Here is an 18,760-nt window from a genome sequence, read left to right on the forward strand (position 1 = left end):
AAAATGATGCACCCATTTTAAGCATTAGACCTCCCTATGCTTTGCTGCACTAGCATCAAAATGTTTGATGCTGATGCAGCAAAGCCCCATATTAGTGTAAAAAATCTGATGCTATTGTCCTAACGACTGCCATGGTGCGCCGTATTGTAAATACGGTGCAACCATGGTGTTGTTAGGTGGGGCAGGCGTGTTGGCGCATCTGACCTTAATAAGTAAACTTACAAGGGGACGCGAATAGGTCGATGAACCTTTTGTCTACACTTAAGATGTTCCCACCATATAAACCCCGTACCTATACCGATAAATAACAAATAATCATTAGCATTAATAATCAATAGGAGTCAGTAAATGTCACACACCATGAACTTGCAGTCATGAATAACCACACCTTTATGCAAAAGTTAGAATATTTATTTCCCTATATTAACAATGCTAATGTAACATAGGTTAATCTCAAAATCAATTGATAAACATGCAGAAACAATACTGGCTGCTCAAAACGGTGAAAGAATCACAATCTAATCAAGGCTTGAGCTACTACACATTCTAAAGTTACAGTGCAAATTAACAGCAAGAATAACTGCGCAAATGAAATAACATACCTTTAGAATACAGCAAAAAAAAGACATCAGCTGTTAATTCATGTAGCAAACTCCATCAGTGAGAATCTTAACTAACATCAGATTAGAATAGCATGTTTAGGCTTCATGCAAAACAATTTACTCAACACAAATTTGGAAAACATCTGACTATGGCTGTATCAAAATAGCAGTTGGTACCTACAAACAAAAGCAAATAGACATAGCAAACAACACCAGTGATAGTATACCTCTCCTCAATTGGATCGGCAAGCTAAGATAGTCTTCGTCATCAGGACATCAGTCTGGTCAGCAAGGCATCAGGAGTCAGCATCAGAAAAAGCAAAGTTTCTTAAGCACTAAAGTTAAGCATGTCTCTTCTCAAGACAATCAAGAACTAATGGCTTTATGGCAAGATAGAAAATGGGCAAATCGCCTGTCTTCTCTCCGTGCAGTCTGGCTAAGTTAGATTGCCTAAAACTATTTCCCACATCCTAATTGGTCAGTGAATCAAATGTTCGCAGGTAGTCCAATTAAACTAAAACCCTTAATCTAAAGTTCTTCAACTACATGGTTCACATGTCGACGACTGGTTCACATCTCTTCTGTCATTGCCCTCATCAGGTAACAATATTGTTGAAGCTTATACTCCAGTCAGTATGGTCTTTGTCTTCTCCTGGGAAAGTCAGTCTCACACACATTACATTAAACATTGTTGCACTAGCAAGTACATCATCTCCTAGCAAGTGTCGAGTCAGGGCCACTCACCTGAAAAGCAGGATGTCTGCAGGGGCGATGGTATGCCCTGACCTCCTGAAACACCTCTCAGCACTTCCTGGTGGACACAGAAACCTCGGCAGGTGTCCCAAAAGGAAAGGGGGAGTGGAAGAGAAAGATACAAAACACTGCCACGTCTTGCCGGTCCAGCCAGGCACCCTGTATCATCGGGGGCAGGTGGTTGTTGACAGAGTGATAGTAGAGTTAGTGCACTCATCTTGCTTGAAACTGAATCTCTCTTTCTGATATGGGCACAGGAGCGGTAGAAGAACACTGGGATGCTCCAGCACTTTTCTTGGATAATAATAACTGTTGGCACAATTACTAACACTGCATTACCAAAAACCCAAACTGAGTACCATAACAATAAGTACTGCAACACTAGGGCTGGCTTCACAGAGATTCACTGTTGCACACTGCAATTAGAATTATGGTTGCACTTATCATGCACAAGAAAGACAAACAAAGGCAATAATTATATCACGGATAATTTTTCTGCACGCATAGGCTTAAACTAAAAGGACCAAAAACAATCCAAGAAATACAAATGTCCACTCTGGTTTTAAACAGTTAGGGTGGCACAGTTTGGTTTGGTTTCACTGTGTGTGAAAACCTGAAACACAGGCATGAATGACACAATTTAAATCCAAGAGTTATGCTATTAGAGAAAGAAAAGTCACGTAAATGCTCTTTTAAAATTGCACTGTCACGTTTTGTAGTACTTGAGCTCAAGCAGATTTCCTGAAGCACATTTAAGCAAGTAACTACAATAATAATGTAGAATGTTCAGAAATGCATTTGTCTCTTCAAGATAAGCACTCTGCCAAAATACGAGGTCTGAAATACACCAGCTGTTCTAAGAAAGCGCGGCGCTCAAAGAACAAACTCTCTGAAGAATACTAGTCACTTAGCTGCAGTCTTTTCCAGAGTGCTGGAGGAATGTCTGGTGTCACCTGGTACAGGTACGAAGAAAAAAATTGCCTCAAAAGTCCTGAATACGAGGATGACAGCAGGGGCTGGACTGCCAAATCAAATGCTGAGATCAGGAAGCAAAACAAAGCCAAGCAGAGAGGCATGCTTCACTCTGCTATATATAGCCAATCAGGAAAGCAGTTGAATTCCACATGTGGATAAGTCACCACACCCAATGAGACGCACATGTCTACACCACACCCAGTTCGAAGCACATGTATACACCTGCTCGCATTAGCAAACAAGCATTGGTAAAACAAGCATTGATAAAACCAATTGTGTAACACAGCACATCATGTTTACTTAGAAACATGAAGGTTTAACCAAGAACAGAGACATGATTTAACCCTAATCCCTGGGGATGCAGACAGATAACGCAGGAGGCACCTTGGGGATTCCTGACAGCAAGCAGTTCTCATGAGAAAGACTTTTAGCTATGACCACATGGACAGTACAGTGGAAAATCACAATTTAATTCTTTAAGCATCCATTTTATAAAACGCCTAAGAAATGCAGCTTGACATGAGGCCGTGCAACTAGGCCAAGACCACCGCTAAGTTAAGGCTTACTATTAATAAAGCAAATATATATTGCATAACCTTCAATATGACATATTACTACCTTGATCAAACATAAGCTCAACATTTCATATTAATAAGCCATTAATAAGTACACTTTGTGAACATTGATGGCCACTCTGGTAGTCGCACCTTCAAATGCGTGCATTATTTCCCTCTATGTTATTACATTTCTATGCAAATCCAACACTCAGAATACATGAATATTCATTATTGATTTAATTAGAAATTCTGCGTCAACAGGTGCGACGCATGAAAAATGGTGCATTGGGAGCGATGCGCCACTTTCTTGCAAATAAGCCCCTAAAGTGTGCTGATCCCTGTAGGGACGTGGTAGTGAATTACACTGAAGTCAATATGAGATTCAGTATAGATATGCTTTTAGGAAACATAAGTATAGAGAAGAATTGATTGGTGAAAAAAGGTCATTCTGAGTTCATTCAACTTTAGATGAATACACCCTCAAAGGCAATATAACTGCAGCATGAGGAGACTTGGGCGTTTTTCAGATGAAGATAACGGGGTAATTTAAAAAAGGTTCTTCACCTTAAGCTCTTTTCTAAATTGGAGAAGGGTTGCGGAGGTCCTGAGGATACAGGGATGTTGTTCAGACCCTGATTGCATTAAAGAAGGTCTGATTCCATGTTTTTTTTAATCTTCTTTACATTCAAAATACATAGTTATATGCCTATGACACTTAAACTTTAAAAACCTAACAGAGCCATAACAAGATAAAGTATTAGCGAGATGATACCTTGTATCTCATATGCATACACTAACAATTGATATTTTATTTTAAAAAAACAACAGAACCCATAGAAGATACAATGTGTAAGTTTCTGCTTCAGAAAAAAGAACAACAATCTACAAAAGAAGTATCACTGTTCTACAGATTTGCCCTACAGAGCTCGTGGAGATGTATGGAAATCATTGACTAATACATGGTAGATGTATTCTACAAATTAAACTTTGTTTCTCCCACCAAAGGGATGCGTAAAACAGTTTTTCTAATGTATGCCTGAAACAGTTGTCCTGAATGGACATATGTTTCTACTAGTCTACAATAAGTTGTAATGGAGTGAAGCCAATGATATGTGAAACATACTTAACTGTATGAGGTGTCCTGGATGAGGCAATGCCAAAAGCCACCAGATATAGTGAGGTTCTTAATTAGGGACCCGATCCATCCCGAGTGTGGATATAAAGATACCACTCATAAATGCCCTTTGTGAATTCCCAAAGATCGTAAACTTAGATGTTTGGTCTAAGTTTAGACCAAATGTACAAGTTTACCTTCCTGAATCAGGTCCTGGGTATGCAGCTTAGGGGAGAGGGGTCTGTGGAAGTTTGGGCAGGGAGATGAAGATGCTGGAACTACTGGTTTTATAAGAGATGCAGCTGGTTTTGAGAATGGTGTGTGCCCTCAAGAGGAGCTGGTGGTGTTTCAACTGTATAGGGGTAATGTTAGCCTAGTTCTTCAGGCCTTAGATGAGACATGTTGCAACATATAGAATGCCCATAAAGGGGGGGAGGCTAGTTGGCAGTCTGGGAGGCAATAGAAAAGAGAGTTTACACCATCCAGATACAAGAGTACATAGATTTAAACAGTAGTTCTGAAGTCACTTTCTAAGTGGAATAATCTCACTTTCTTTAGATCAGAGAGTGAAGATCACATTATGTCTTGGCTTTCATTCTTCTGGATTATACATGAAGACTGCACTTTTCCAGCTCTCACACAACAAGCGATGGAAGGAATGCTTATAACTAATGTAATCACTGCTGATCGCTGGGAGTAGCATTCCAACCCATCATTTTTTTTGCCCTTCATGTCTTCTCACTTTGAACCCAGCCATATCAGTCTTGACAGTTCTCCTATATGAAGAGTCCAGCTGGAACTGCCAGGCCAGGTCCTTCCTGAATCAGAACACAAGCCACTCAACACTAATTTTGCTTTGTTTATGTTTATTCAGTTGGATGTAGCTTGGCTTGAGTGGCACAGTGAGCACATGACCAATGTCTGAGCATACCCTTGAGCTGGGAATACCCTTACCGTCATCAATTATGACAGAAACCAATGCTATGAGAGTTGGTAGAACTGGGAAAGGGGAATAAAAAAAGAAACAACAGAGACACCAGGCACTACCACTCTCACTCATTAATTTTGATGGGCACTGACATCTGCAGGTTGTAGTCGGTATTGAAAGGAAATAGGAAATATCTCAGTAACCTGTCATGGTAGTTCTGGCCACCGGGCAGTAATAGTTAGGACCTATTACCATAGGAAATGTATTGTTTGAGTGCAAATAACTTTGGCGCTGACTGACAAATCTTCATTATATTTTTGTAAAAAAAGGTCACCCACCCCAGCTCCTTCCTTGAAAGTTTTGGGGTTATCTGTCAAGCAGAGGCTGAGGAAAAAAAGGGGGTTCTAGATCGTCTAAGAAGAAAGCACAACTACACAAAAAAGAATGTGTTTTAATGAAAGACCAAGTGTTAGTTCACATATGGAGAACTGAAGATAAACCACACCTGATTTCATCCCCACTGTCTGTGAAGCTTGGCTACTGTCCTTCCTGAGAGTGTCAAAGTTACACTCCAGGTTAGATCTGAATTTTGAATCAAAACACAAGTGCTTACAATTTTGACTAAAAACTTGGCTGCTGTATCGGGGACATAATCTAATGAAAGTGAGCTTGTGTGCAATATATGTTAATGTTGTCTTCGCCTCTGTACTTAAGAATTATTTAAATATCAATGTCACTCCATACAGCCCAGTGATGTGGTGAGCAGTCTGATGAATAGAAGCCATGTTATATTGGTTCCACTCAGCAAACTTTCTTTTCATAAAACTCTCAAACCAGGTGTTTGTTGTAGAAACAACATTGGCTATAATGGCTACTAGAAACCTCTTTGTACACCAAGACCATTTTCTAATTTCTCTGCAGCACTGTGTCATAATTAACATAGGGGGGTTGGGCTGTGTAAGTATGTGATATTTCCTCTACACTGAATACTGTGGTGCAAGTGCTGCTAGGTGACTGAGTGGCAAATGGGCTCTAATATCATAGATTTCAAATGACAGAGCCAGCTGAGGCTCTGCCAGTGGAATTTCCATGGACCCCTATGCTCAAAAAAGGGTAGGTTAACTACAGTTTTGAAAGGCAGGTCCAATTACCCACTAATTTTGCTCATGCACATTTTCCCTCACAGTAAAATGGAAAGGTGAGTGGTAAACACTAAGGTCTATCATTCAACTGATAATAAGAGACACATTGCCTGACTCCAGACACACATTGCATAATCAGTACTAGGAATAATGATTCAGAGATTTGGAACTGTCTTCCAGAATCTTCCATATTACTCCTTGTAGCTAGCAGTGACTCCTAGATTTGCAAAACTTTTGTAAGAACAACAACATAAGAATATAGTCAGTTCAATCATATATATTATGATTCAAATTGAAACCTTAACCAGGAATTCACAGGCAGTGCTGGCCGAACACACAGAAGTGGTAAATCAAAATTTCATCACCTACAATTCAACTCCAAGTGCCTCATCAAGAAACCTACATGACAAAGACTGTAAGAAAGGAAGTTAAAACTGCAGAGTAGGCTTAATGCAATTATTGGGTTAACACTATAACACACATGTTAAAGTTGTCTTACCATTTTATAATTGAAAATAAACATGCTAGAAATGTGCTTACAGGGAGCTTGTCATCATTCTTTGCCTCTGCAGGAGTGTAAATGTTCAGGTGAAGACAGTCCTCGGAAATTGTAAAATCTGGCATATCTGTCTGAAATATTTCTTTGAACTTATCAATTTGCTTTAGGTCCTGTATGCACCTATAAATCAAAATACATGTGTTGGTATTTCATGTAATAATGTGAACAGATGGACATGTGCAATGGGGCTGGAAATACAATTTCTTTCTGTGGTTTCCGTTTATGTAAGTACAATAGTATTTATCACAGAATTTTTACAATTTCCCCCTTTGTTAAAGTCATATTACAAAGTTGGTATACATAATATAAACAAACCAGATCCCAATATGGAAAACATTGAAATAATATATTTTTTAAATTGTACATTATTGATAGAGACACTTTTGAGAGTGAAAGACAATGAAGAAAAGGGACAGGATTTCTATATTTTCATGGCATGTAAAGTAACTGAATGAAAATAAGACAGTGGCACATTATACCACAATTTAAATTCATCATAGGTGGAGATGTATAAAAGAACTAGGAAACTGCAATTATGTGCTTGTTGCCTTGAAGACAACGTATCGGATAAGAAACTGAAAACAACGTCTAATGGGTAGGCAATATCCGTGAATAATAAAGGAATCATTCACAAAAAAGTTCGAAATATGCACCCATATGCTTCCGACCTGGGATGGGCATCAATTTTTGTCTTTTAAAATTACAAATTATCCTTGGAAACATACAATAAGCACAGGTTCCTAAGATAATCAAGGGACTATCAATCTTTATGTGTCAGGGCCAGATCCGGGCATCAGCACATTGATAAAATTCTAGGCTCAGCAATGAGACTTAGAAAGGCATACTAAATTGCAAGTTTTATTTCTTGGATTAGCTCAGAAGCTTGATTTCAACTTTTAAAACTAAAGATAACAATGTATTTATAGTAAAAGCTTGATCATCTTCAAATCGATTTCCGTTTCAAACCCTCAAATGAATTGCTCTATCAGGCTTGGGAGGGAGAAGCCTGATGTGTACATCTAATTTGGGGTTAAGGTAATTTGAGATCTTGGGTAGCAAGAAGAGATGCTTTGTAAGAGCCTAATAATTTTGCTGAATTATTCTCCGAGCACACAATTTCACCATGTGCGTAAGACAAAATGGAGCCCGGTGCTTGATATTGTTTATTACAGTCAAAGAGGACTATCAGTGCCCTAAGAAATGAATAAAACAACTTGGGGAGGATCGGATTAGGCAAGCCATGGTCAAGAACCATCTCTATATTGATTAGATTAGGAGATGGCAGGAGAGGTTTGTGTTTAGGATTTTTAGCCACACCAGTGGGTGGGCCCAGTCAGATCTAACTCCAAAAATCAGTTTCAGCCATGTTGGATTTTTGAAGTATGTTGCTCCCTGGGGGTTGATTCTTGCCACACTTCCCAGGAAGTGGTCATCGAAGGGGGAAGGAGCCTGCCTGTGATTGGACAATCAGGACCCCTTCTTCCCACCCCTGGAGCAAGGATAAATATGGCAGAGCAGCACCCACACCTCAGATCCCTACAAGGGACATGACAAAGAAAAAGAAGTACTGCCCTGCTGGACCTCTGACCTGCAGCTGGACATTGCACTCTGAAGGACTGCATCAGCTGCACATTTGGGCTTCAACACTAAAATTACTTTGCCTGTCTACTACTGCTTCAAGAAGGGTCTCCCTTTTTGCAGGTACAAAAGAGCTGCCCAGAGTCCCCTGCATCAAGTCCTGCAAGAAGAGCCCAGCTGACCTGCGTCCAGTGACCATTTGAGGATTCTGACCAAATGCATTCTGGGAATTGTAGTCCCAAGGAGCAACTCAGAGCTTCTGGAACATTGGATCAAGTTATGGAAACTTCAAGGACCCAAAAAGGACATCTGGAAGAAGATCCAGAAATCTGGAGACGTTTGGAGCAACTCCATAAGTTGAAGAGGTGTGTTTTGGGATTTGTAGTCCGAGACCCCAAGAGGCAAACTACAGCCTCTGAACCCTTGGCTGCTGTTGTGGACCACTTTCCTGAAACAAGAAACACTTCTAAAAGTAAGCTTAATAGTGTTGCCTCGTGGGTGGCTTTGAGCACTAGTTGCTTCTATGCACTAGAAAACATTAATTCTTTAAGAATTCCGGTTCTCCTCATCCGCTATTAATTGTTTTGGTGTCATTTTGAAGATAATCTATTTTTATAAATTGTGTTTTGTGTTTTACTTATTTACTGTTTTGTGATTTTTAAATGCTTTAAACACTTGTCTCGAAGTTAAGCCTTGTTGCTCGTTGCCAAGCTACCAAGGGTTGAGCTGGGGTTAATTTACTGAGACCTGACTGGACCTAAGTGGGGTTAGTGGCCTATTGCCAGGTGTAGGTAATTAGTCCAAGGGTTCCCCTTAGAGGTAAGATAGTGGCAAAAAGAGATAATACTAATGCTCTATTTTGTGGTAGTGTGGTCGAGCAGTAGGCTTATCCAAGAAGTAGTGTTAAGCATTTGTTGTACATACACATAGACAATAAATGAGGTACACACACTCAGAGACAAATCCAGCCAATAGGTTTTGTTATAGAAAAATATATTTTCTTAGTTTATTTTAGGAACCACAGGTTCAAATTTTACATGTAATATCTCATTTGAAAGGTATTGCAGGTAAGTACTCTAGGAACGTTGAATCATTACTTTAGCATGTATACTTTTTACATAAAACACAATAAGCTGTTTTAAAAGTGGACACAGTGCAATTTTCACAGTTCCTGGGGGAGGTAAGTTATTGTTAGTTTTGACAGATAAGTAAGTCACTTACAGGTTTCAGTTTTTGGTCCAAGGTAGCCCACCGTTGGGGGTTCAGAGCAACCCCAAAGTTATCACACCAGCAGCTCAGGGCCGGTCAGGTGAAAAGGTCAAAGAGGTGCCCAAAACACATAGGCTTCAATGGAGAGAAGGGGGTGCCCCGGTTCCAGTCTGCCAGCAGGTAAGTACCCGCGTCTTCGGAGGGCAGACCAGGGGGGTTTTGTAGGGCACCGGGGGGACACAAGTTAGCACAAAAAGTACACCCTCAGCAGCGCGGGGGCGGCCGGGTGCAGTGTGCAAACACGCGTCGGGTTCACAATGGTTTTCAATGAGAGATCAAGGGATCTCTTCAGCGTCGCAGGCAGGCAAGGGGGGGGGGCTCCTCGGGGTAGCCACCACCTGGGCAAGGGAGAGGGCTTCCTGGGGGTTACTCCTGCACTGGAATTCCGTTCCTTTAGGTGCTGGGGGCTGCGGGTGCAGGGTCTTTTCCAGCCGTCGGGAAATGGAGTTCAGACAGTCGCGGTCAGGGGGAGCCTGGGGATTCCCTCTGCAGGCGTCGCTGTGGGGGCTCAGGGGGGACAACTTTGGTTACTCACAGTCGTAGAGTCGCCGGAGGGTCCTCCCTGAAGCGTTGTTTCTCCACCAGTCGAGTTGGGGTCGCCGGGTGCAGTGTTGCAAGTCTCACGCTTCTTGCGGGGAGTTGCAGGGGTCTTTAAATCTGCTCCTTGTAACAAAGTTGCAGTTCTTTTGGAGCAGTGCCACTGTCCTCGGGAGTTTCTTGTCTTTTTCGAAGCAGGGCAGTCCTCAGAGGATTCAGAGGTCGCTGGTCCCTTGGAAAGCGTCGCTGGAGCAGGTTTCTTTGGAAGGCAGGAGACAGGCCGGTAAGTCTGGGGCCAAGGCAGTTGGTGTCTTCTGTTCTTCCTCTGCAGGGGTTTTTCAGCTCAGCAGTCCTTCTTCTTGTTAGTTGCAGGAATCTAAATTCTTAGGTTCAGGGGAGCCCTTAAATACTAAATTTAAGGGTGTGTTTAGGTCTGGGGTGTTAGTAGCCAATGGCTACTAGCCCTGAGGGTGAGTACACCCTCTTTGTGCCTCCTCCCAAGGGGAGGGGGTCACATCCCTAATCCTATTGGGGGAATCCTCCATCTGCAAGATGGAGGATTTCTAAAAGTTAGAGTCACTTCAGCTCAGGACACCTTAGGGGCTGTCCTGACTGGCCAGTGACTCCTCCTTGTTGTTTTCTTTGTTTCCTCCAGCCTTGCCGCCAAAAGTGGGGGCCGTGGCCGGAGGGGGCGGGCAACTCCACTAAGCTGGAGTGTCCTGTGGTGCTGTGACAAAGGGGTGAGCCTTTGAGGCTCACCGCCAGGTGTTACAGCTCCTGCCTGGGGGAGGTGTTAGCATCTCCACCCAGTGCAGGCTTTGTTACTGGCCTCAGAGTGACAAAGGCACTCTCCCCATGGGGCCAGCAACATGTCTCTAGTGTGGCAGGCTGCTGGAACCAGTCAGCCTACACAGATAGTCGGTTAGGTTTCAGGGGGCACCTCTAAGGTGCCCTCTGGGGTGTATTTTACAATAAAATGTACACTGGCATCAGTGTGCATTTATTGTGCTGAGAAGTTTGATACCAAACTTCCCAGTTTTCAGTGTAGCCATTATGGTGCTGTGGAGTTCGTGTTTGACAGACTCCCAGACCATATACTCTTATGGCTACCCTGCACTTACAATGCATAAGGTTTGGCTTAGACACTGTAGGGGCACAGTGCTCATGCACTGGTGCCCTCACCTATGGTATAGTGCACCCTGCCTTAGGGCTGTAAGGCCTGCTAGAGGGGTGTCTTACCTATACTGCATAGGCAGTGAGAGGCTGGCATGGCACCCTGAGGGGGGTGCCATGTCGACTTACTCATTTTGTTCTCACTAGCACACACAAGCTGGTAAGCAGTGTGTCTGTGCTGAGTGAGGGGTCTCCAGGGTGGCATAAGACATGCTGCAGCCCTTAGAGACCTTCCCTGGCATCAGGGCCCTTGGTACCAGAGGTACCAGTTACAAGGGACTTACCTGGATGCCAGGGTGTGCCAATTGTGGATACAAAAGTACAGGTTAGGGAAAGAACACTGGTGCTGGGGCCTGGTTAGCAGGCCTCAGCACACTTTCAATTCAAAACATAGCATCAGCAAAGGCAAAAAGTCAGGGGGTAACCATGCCAAGGAGGCATTTCCTTACACCTGCCCTTACAAATGAATCACTTTCCAACAGAAGCATACTATTTACCTTCTCAAGTTGAATACATGGAGTCCTATTTTTTTTTAGGCTAATTTGTTAAGCAACTGTATTATCCTTACTTTACCCTTGATCTATGAGAATTTTGATCAATCAGTCATCAGGATTAAACTTAGTTTACAGTTTATAAGGAATTTTATGAAATCACTGAGGCAAACCTGAAATAGATTTGATATTGGGTATTTATTCAACCACTGTCCTATTAAAGATAGTCCATTGGTAGGTCTAATTCCTGAGGATGCTATAACAGCTCCGTTGTAGCAAGTACACAGGAGATGTTTTCATCAGTGATAGAGATAGGAGCATTAACAAGCTATAGGATTCTTTGACGTGATACAAAAAATACTAATTAAAAAACACTAAAACTCAGATTTAGGAACAATCAAGAACTACGGAAATGTATTTATCAAGCTGCATCCAGAAGAAACACATTTCAATGATGTATCAACAATTTCTGTCCACCCCTAATGGTGCCAATCTTTAAGCACACATCATTTGAGAAAACATAATGGAGTCCAAGGTGGATTTCAGAAACAACAAAATAATTATTTGGTTCTTTAGGGACATATTGGCTGCTAATGACAAGACACATCGTTATTTCAAACACTGAGCTATACCAAATATCATTCATCATATCATGTATTCCTTGGCATCATACAGCAGATGTGAGACTAGTCTGGACTTTTACACTACCAAGCAAGTCAATCTTTATTCACTTCTTTGTGTGTTTGTGGTAAAGAATTGTTGTACCCTGTATGTGAGACTTTGAGGTAAAAACCTTATTTTATTGCTTTAGTGGGAGATACCTCATTTGGCTTGCAGTTATTGTTTAAACTGGCCATTTACTTGGTTCTTATCAAACAAATGCAAATAAGTAGAGTCGTCCACATACGTGATTCACTAACTGTCAACTTTTGTGTTTGTTGGTTCACACTATTAAATTGCCGGACATAGGGCCTGATTTAGAATTTGGCAGATGGAGTTACTCTGTCACAAACATGACAGATATCCCATCCATTGTATTACGATTCCATTATACTCTATGGAAATTGTAATACTGAGGACAGAATATCTGTCACATTTGTGACAAAGTAACCCCCATGTGCCACACTCTAAATCAGGCCCATAGTGTATTGCTATCTAAAGGGCATGCAATTCACCTCAATTGGGTTTTGTCAGCCTCTAGATCAGTACTCAGGCTGCATGTTAAACTAACACTGTTACTCTCGTACTCTATTTCCACATATTTCCATTAGACCTTTATAGTCTATTGTTGAAAACCCTATGCTACAGCTAGTTCCCTAAGCAACCATTTGTACCTGAAAATTTCAAATTACACCACATCAGTTTGATAATAAAACATATTTACTTATATTTAATACATTCACATTGTGGCAGGTACCCATTCCATATGGTTTAAATATGGTGACCAAACATTGCTTTCTTACAGTGGAGGGTAGGCTGTTGCATCTCTGACATCAGACCATGGCTCAGGATGTTCTGGAGGAGAGAATCTCAATTCTCCAAGTGGTGGTTTTGCAAACGGAATTCCAAAAAAAGTGTTTATTACTCTGTTTGATCCTTTAACTCGGAGCTGTGTTCCTTGAACCTGGCCGTATTTTGTTGTTACTAAAGTGCCACGAGCATCTTGTCCTGAATAAAATAAAATAGTCTTAATTATTCAACCATTGCTACCTTCGATATAAAAACTTTTTAAAGAACTAATTTTGCTGTCATAAAGCGTTTACTGTTTTTCACCTCCCACAAGAAATTGTGAACCATTTTTTCATCTTTGGGCTTCGTTTAGCCACCATGGCTGGCCTTTACAATTTAGGTTATCCAGCTTAGTAGGGTTTTCCACTAAGATAGCTTTTACCTCCATTGTGGATGCTGTGGAAAAAAGATGACTGATGGCTGGCCTGGTCCAAATTTAAGAGCATGTCTTCATTTAAAAAACAAATCAAAGGTGAATGTGTTGTTATTGAGGTCGTTGTTATCACACCTCAATGTATATTTAAAACAAACTTATAAATCTACCTAAAAATCACAGACGAAGCACAAGTATGGTTACAAATTAAGACAGAAAAAACACTGAAATTTGCAAGTTATGGTTAGGATGGGAATCCATAACTTACACAATAGCCATGCATACTATAACTCTTGGGAATGCATGCAAACATATACTTTGCAATGTGTAGTTGCACGGAGCGAGATTTCTGTGTCTAAAGTGGCTAGTAGTCTTTAGAAAACGCCATAGAGATTTTTACCTTTTTTAAAGCACACAATCTGTTTTGAACATGTCTTTAACATCTCAAGTGCTTTTACCAAATTTTGTTGCCTTTAAATTAACTTTTTCTTTTAATATGGTGGGATGTCGAATTGTGACACATAATATTGCAAACCAATCCTACTTTACTCTTTTTAACAAAAGGTACTTTAGATGCATAAACATGTTTGTAGGGCTTGGTGTGCCAGTCTTTTAAGGTCACATCTGTGTGTCAATTTGTTGTTAGTGTTTTAAAAATAATATTCCTTGGCACAATTGCACTGCAAAAACTGACCGTATGGTAGTTTTTCTTGAAGTCTGTAGAGATGGCCACTCAAAAAATGCAATAATGTATGTTTGCAAGTTGCCTTAGTTTGTAAAACGTATTGCAAAAGAAACACAGCCAAATAGCAATGATGGTAGATTCTATAGGATACAAATGGTGTTAGTTCATCCATGAGGGGGAGACAAAGAACTAGCTCTAAGGCAAGCAGAATCCAGATTATGTCCCCAGCATGGGATGGAAAAGGGCTAACTAATGAGGAGGAATGTCAAATTTATTTTTGTAAGAAAACACAAGTTAGGTAGAAAACATACCATTCACTTGGTAGGAATCACTATGATTTTTGTGTATGTGATTTTCAGTAGAGCAATTGAAATGGACATTAACCCCTTAGCTGCTGGGCCTTTTCCCCCCCAGTGCTGAGCCCTTTTTTGGCTATTTGGGGTAGTTCACGCTTAGGGCTTCATAACTTTTTGTCCACATAAGCTAACCACGCCAAATTTGCGTCCTTTTTTTCCAACATCCTAGGGATTCTAATGGTACCCAGAGTTAGTGGTTTCACCTGGAGGAGACCAAGAAAATAGCCAAAATACAGTGAAAATTTTGTTTTTTCCAAAAAAAATGGGAAAAAAGGGCTGCCGAAGAAGGCTTGTGGTTTTTTCCCTGAAAATGCCATCAACAAAGGGTTTCTTGTGCTGAAATCACTATCTTCCCACCTTTCAGGAACGGGCAAACATGAATCAGAAAACCACATTTTTCAACACAAATTTAGCATTTTACTGGGACATACCCCATTTTTACTATATTTGGTGCTTTCAGCCTCCTTCCAGTTAGTGACAGGAATGGGTGTGAAACCAATGCTGGATCCCGGAATGCTAAACATTTCTGAAAACTACACAAAATTCTGAATTCAGCAAGGGGTCATTTGTGTAGATCCTACAAGGTTTTCCTACAGAAAATAACAGCTGAAATAAAAAAATATTGAAATTGAGCTGAAAACAATAGCCATTTTTCTTTATGTTTTACTCTGTAACTTTTTCCTGCGATGTCAGATTTCTGAAAGCAATATACCATTTTGTCTGCTGGACTCTTCTGGTTGCGGGGATATAAAGGGCTTGTAGGTTCATCAAGAACCCTAGGTTCCCAGAGCCAATAAATGAGCTGCACCCTGCAGTTGGTTTTCATTCTATACTGGGTATACAGCAATTCATTTGCTGAAATATGAAGAGTGAAAAAGAGGTATCAAGAAAACCTTTACATTTCCAAAATGGGATCAAGAAAAGGTTTTGAGGAGCAGTGGTTATTTGCACATCGCTGAATTCCGAGGTGCCCATACTAGCATGTGAATTGCAGGGCATTTCTCAAATAGACGTATTTTTTACACACTCTCTTATATTTGGAAGGAAAAAATGTAGAGAAAGATAAGGGGCAATAACACTAGTTTTGCTATTCTATGTTCCCCCAAGTCTCCCGATAAAAATGATACCTCACTTGTGTGGGTAGGCCTAGTGCCCGCGACAGGAAATGCCCCAAAACACAACATGGACACATCCTATTTTTTTTATAGAAAACACAGCTGTTTTTTCCAAAGTGCCTACCTGTAGATTTTGGCCTCTAGCTCAGCCGGCACATAGGAAAACCTACCAAACCTGTGCATTTCTAAAAACTAGAGACCTAGGGGAATCCAAGGAGGGGTGACTTGCGGGGCTCGGACCAGGTTCTGTTACCCAGAATCCTTTGCAAACTTCAAAAAGTGGCTAAAAAAACAAGTTTTCCTAACATTTCGGTGACAGAAAGTTCTGGAATCTGAGAGGAGCCACAAATTTCCTTCCACCCAGCGTTCCCCCAAGTCTCCCGATAAAAATGATACCTCACTTGTGTGGGTAGGCCTAGCGCCTGCGACAGGAAACGCCCCAAAGCGCAACATGGACACATCCAAATTTTGGGAAGAAAACAGAGGTGTTTTTTGCGAAGTGCCTACCTGTAGATTTTGGCCTCTAGCTCAGCCGGCACCTAGGGAAACCTACCAAACCTGTGCATTTCTGAAAACTAGAGACCTAGGGGAATCCAAGGAGGGGTGACTTGCGGGGCTCGGACCAGGTTCTGTTACCCAGAATCCTTTGCAAACCTCAAAAAGTGGCTAAAAAAACAAGTTTTCCTCACATTTCAGAGACAGAAAGTTCTGGAATCTGAGAGGAGCCACAAATTTCCTTTCACCCGGCGTTCCCCCAAGTCTCCCGATAAAAATGATACCTCACTTGTGTGGGTAGGCCTAGCGCCCGCGACAGGAAACGCCCCAAAGCGCAACGTGGACACATCCAAATTTTTGGAAGAAAACAGAGGTGTTTTTTGCGAAGTGCCTACCTGTAGATTTTGGCCTCTAGCTCAGCCGGCACCTAGGGAAACCTACCAAACCTGTGCATTTCTGAAAACTAGAGACCTAGGGGAATCCAAGGAGGGGTGACTTGCGGGGCTCGGACCAGGTTCTGTTACCCAGAATCCTTTGCAAACCTCAAAAAGTGGCTAAAAAAACAAGTTTTCCTCACATTTCGGTGACAGAAAGTTCTGGAATCTAAGAGGAGCCACAAATTTCCTTCCACCCGGCGTTCCCCCAAGTCTCCCGATAAAAATGATATCTCACTTGTGTGGGTAGGCCTAGCGCCTGCGACAGGAAACGCCCCAAAGCGCAACATGGACACATCCACATTTTTGGAAGAAAACAGAGGTGTTTTTTGCGAAGTGCCTACCTGTAGATTTTGGCCTCTAGCTCAGCCGGCACCTAGGGAAACCTACCAAACCTGTGCATTCCTGAAAACTAGAGACCTAGGGGAATCCAAGGAGGGGTGACTTGCGGGGCTCGGACCAGGTTCTGTTACCCAGAATCCTTTGCAAACCTCAAAAAGTGGCTAAAAAAACAAGTTTTCCTCACATTTCGGTGACAGAAAGTTCTGGAATCTGAGAGGAGCCACAAATTTCCTTCCACCCGGCGTTCCCCCAAGTCTCCCGATAAAAATGATACCTCACTTGTGTGGGTAGGCCTAGCGCCTGCGACAGGAAACGCCCCAAAGCGCAACGTGGACACATCCAAATTTTTGGAAGAAAACAGAGGTGTTTTTTGCGAAGTGCCTACCTGTAGATTTTGGCCTCTAGCTCAGCCGGCACCTAGGGAAACCTACCAAACCTGTGCATTTCTGAAAACTAGAGACCTAGGGGAATCCAAGGAGGGGTGACTTGCGGGGCCCAGACCAGGTTCTGTTACCCAGAATCCTTTGCAAACCTCAAAAAGTGGCTAAAAAAACAAGTTTTCCTCACATTTCGGTGACAGAAAGTTCTGGAATCTGAGAGGAGCCACAAATTTCCTTCCACCCAGCGTTCCCCCAAGTCTCCCGATAAAAATGATACCTCACTTGTGTGGGTAGGCCTAGCACCCGCGACAGGAAATGCCCCAAAACACAATGTGGACACATCACATTTTTTCATAGAAAACAGTGCCTACCTGTGGATTTTGGCCTGTAGCTCAGCCGGCACCTGGGGAAACCTAGCAAACCAGCACATTTTTGAAAACTAGAAACCCAGGGGAATCCAAGATGAGGTGACTTGTGGGGCTCGGACCAGGTTCTGTTACCCAGAATCCTTTGCAAACCTCAAAATGTGGCTAAAATAACACGTTTTCCTCACATTTCGGTGACAGAAAGTTCTGGAATCAGAGAGGAGCCACAAATTTCCTTCCACCCAGCGTTCCCCCAAGTCTCCCGATAAATATGATACCTCACTTGTGTGGTTAGGCCTGGTGCCTGCGACACGAATAGATCACACAACGGTCAATGTTGGTCCTTACGTGAGGCAGCTGTTGACTCTGGGGTGATCCATTCCTGACACAGGCACTAGGTGTAGGCACTCAAGTGGGGTAGTGTTTTTATCAGGACAGGTGAGGAGTCACTGGGTGGTAGGAATGTTGTGGATCCCAGCATATTTCTGTAGTTTGTGTGACAGAAATGCGAGAAAAATTTAGTTTTTTTTCAACATTTCAGCTTTGCAGGGTATTCTGGGTAAGAAAACTTTGGGGAATCCACACAAGTCACACCTCTGTGGACTCCCCCGAATGTCTAGTTTCCAGAAATGTTTGGGTTTAGTGTGTTTCTCTATATGGCCGCCGAATCCAGGACCAAAAACACAGGTGCCTGCCTTACAAAACCAGTTTGTTTTGCCATAGACAATTTTGATGTCTCCACAATATGATTTGGGTGGTGGAATTTGGGGCTGAACTAAATTGGGGAGCTCCCAAGAGAGCACTCTCTCTCTGCTTGCCGCCGCATTCACCTGCTCTCTGGGTTGGCCTAACCCACTATTACCCAGTTGCACGAACAGCTTGCGAAGGGACAGCAGGACTGTCCTCATCACCTCCCTCATAATGTACTGGAAGAGGAGTTATCGAATGGGACTCCTCTGACTGAAAAATCACTCCCAGAGTCTGCGCCATTGTCCTATCCCTCAGATGCTGTCTCAGTATCTGATGTC

The 18,760-nt window shown here is 42.1% G+C and overlaps 1 protein-coding gene across 2 annotated transcripts in view; it reads right to left on the minus strand.

Moving 5' to 3' along the window:
* LOC138267781 (fatty acyl-CoA hydrolase precursor, medium chain-like) overlaps positions 1-18,760 on the minus strand; it is a 247,890-nt gene that overhangs the window by 152,887 nt on the left and 76,243 nt on the right. The window contains exons 3-4 of one of the 2 annotated variants that reach the window (XM_069216980.1): positions 13,142-13,346; positions 6,612-6,750 (exon numbers count right to left, since the gene is read on the minus strand). In XM_069216980.1, coding sequence (XP_069073081.1) covers positions 6,612-6,750; positions 13,142-13,346 — 344 coding nt within the window. The remainder of the gene's footprint in view (positions 1-6,611; positions 6,751-13,141; positions 13,347-18,760) is intronic. The other variant, XM_069216981.1, reaches the window with a different exon arrangement.

This window comes from Pleurodeles waltl, chromosome 12 (genome assembly GCF_031143425.1).
Source record: "Pleurodeles waltl isolate 20211129_DDA chromosome 12, aPleWal1.hap1.20221129, whole genome shotgun sequence".
NCBI lineage: Eukaryota > Metazoa > Chordata > Amphibia > Caudata > Salamandridae > Pleurodeles > Pleurodeles waltl.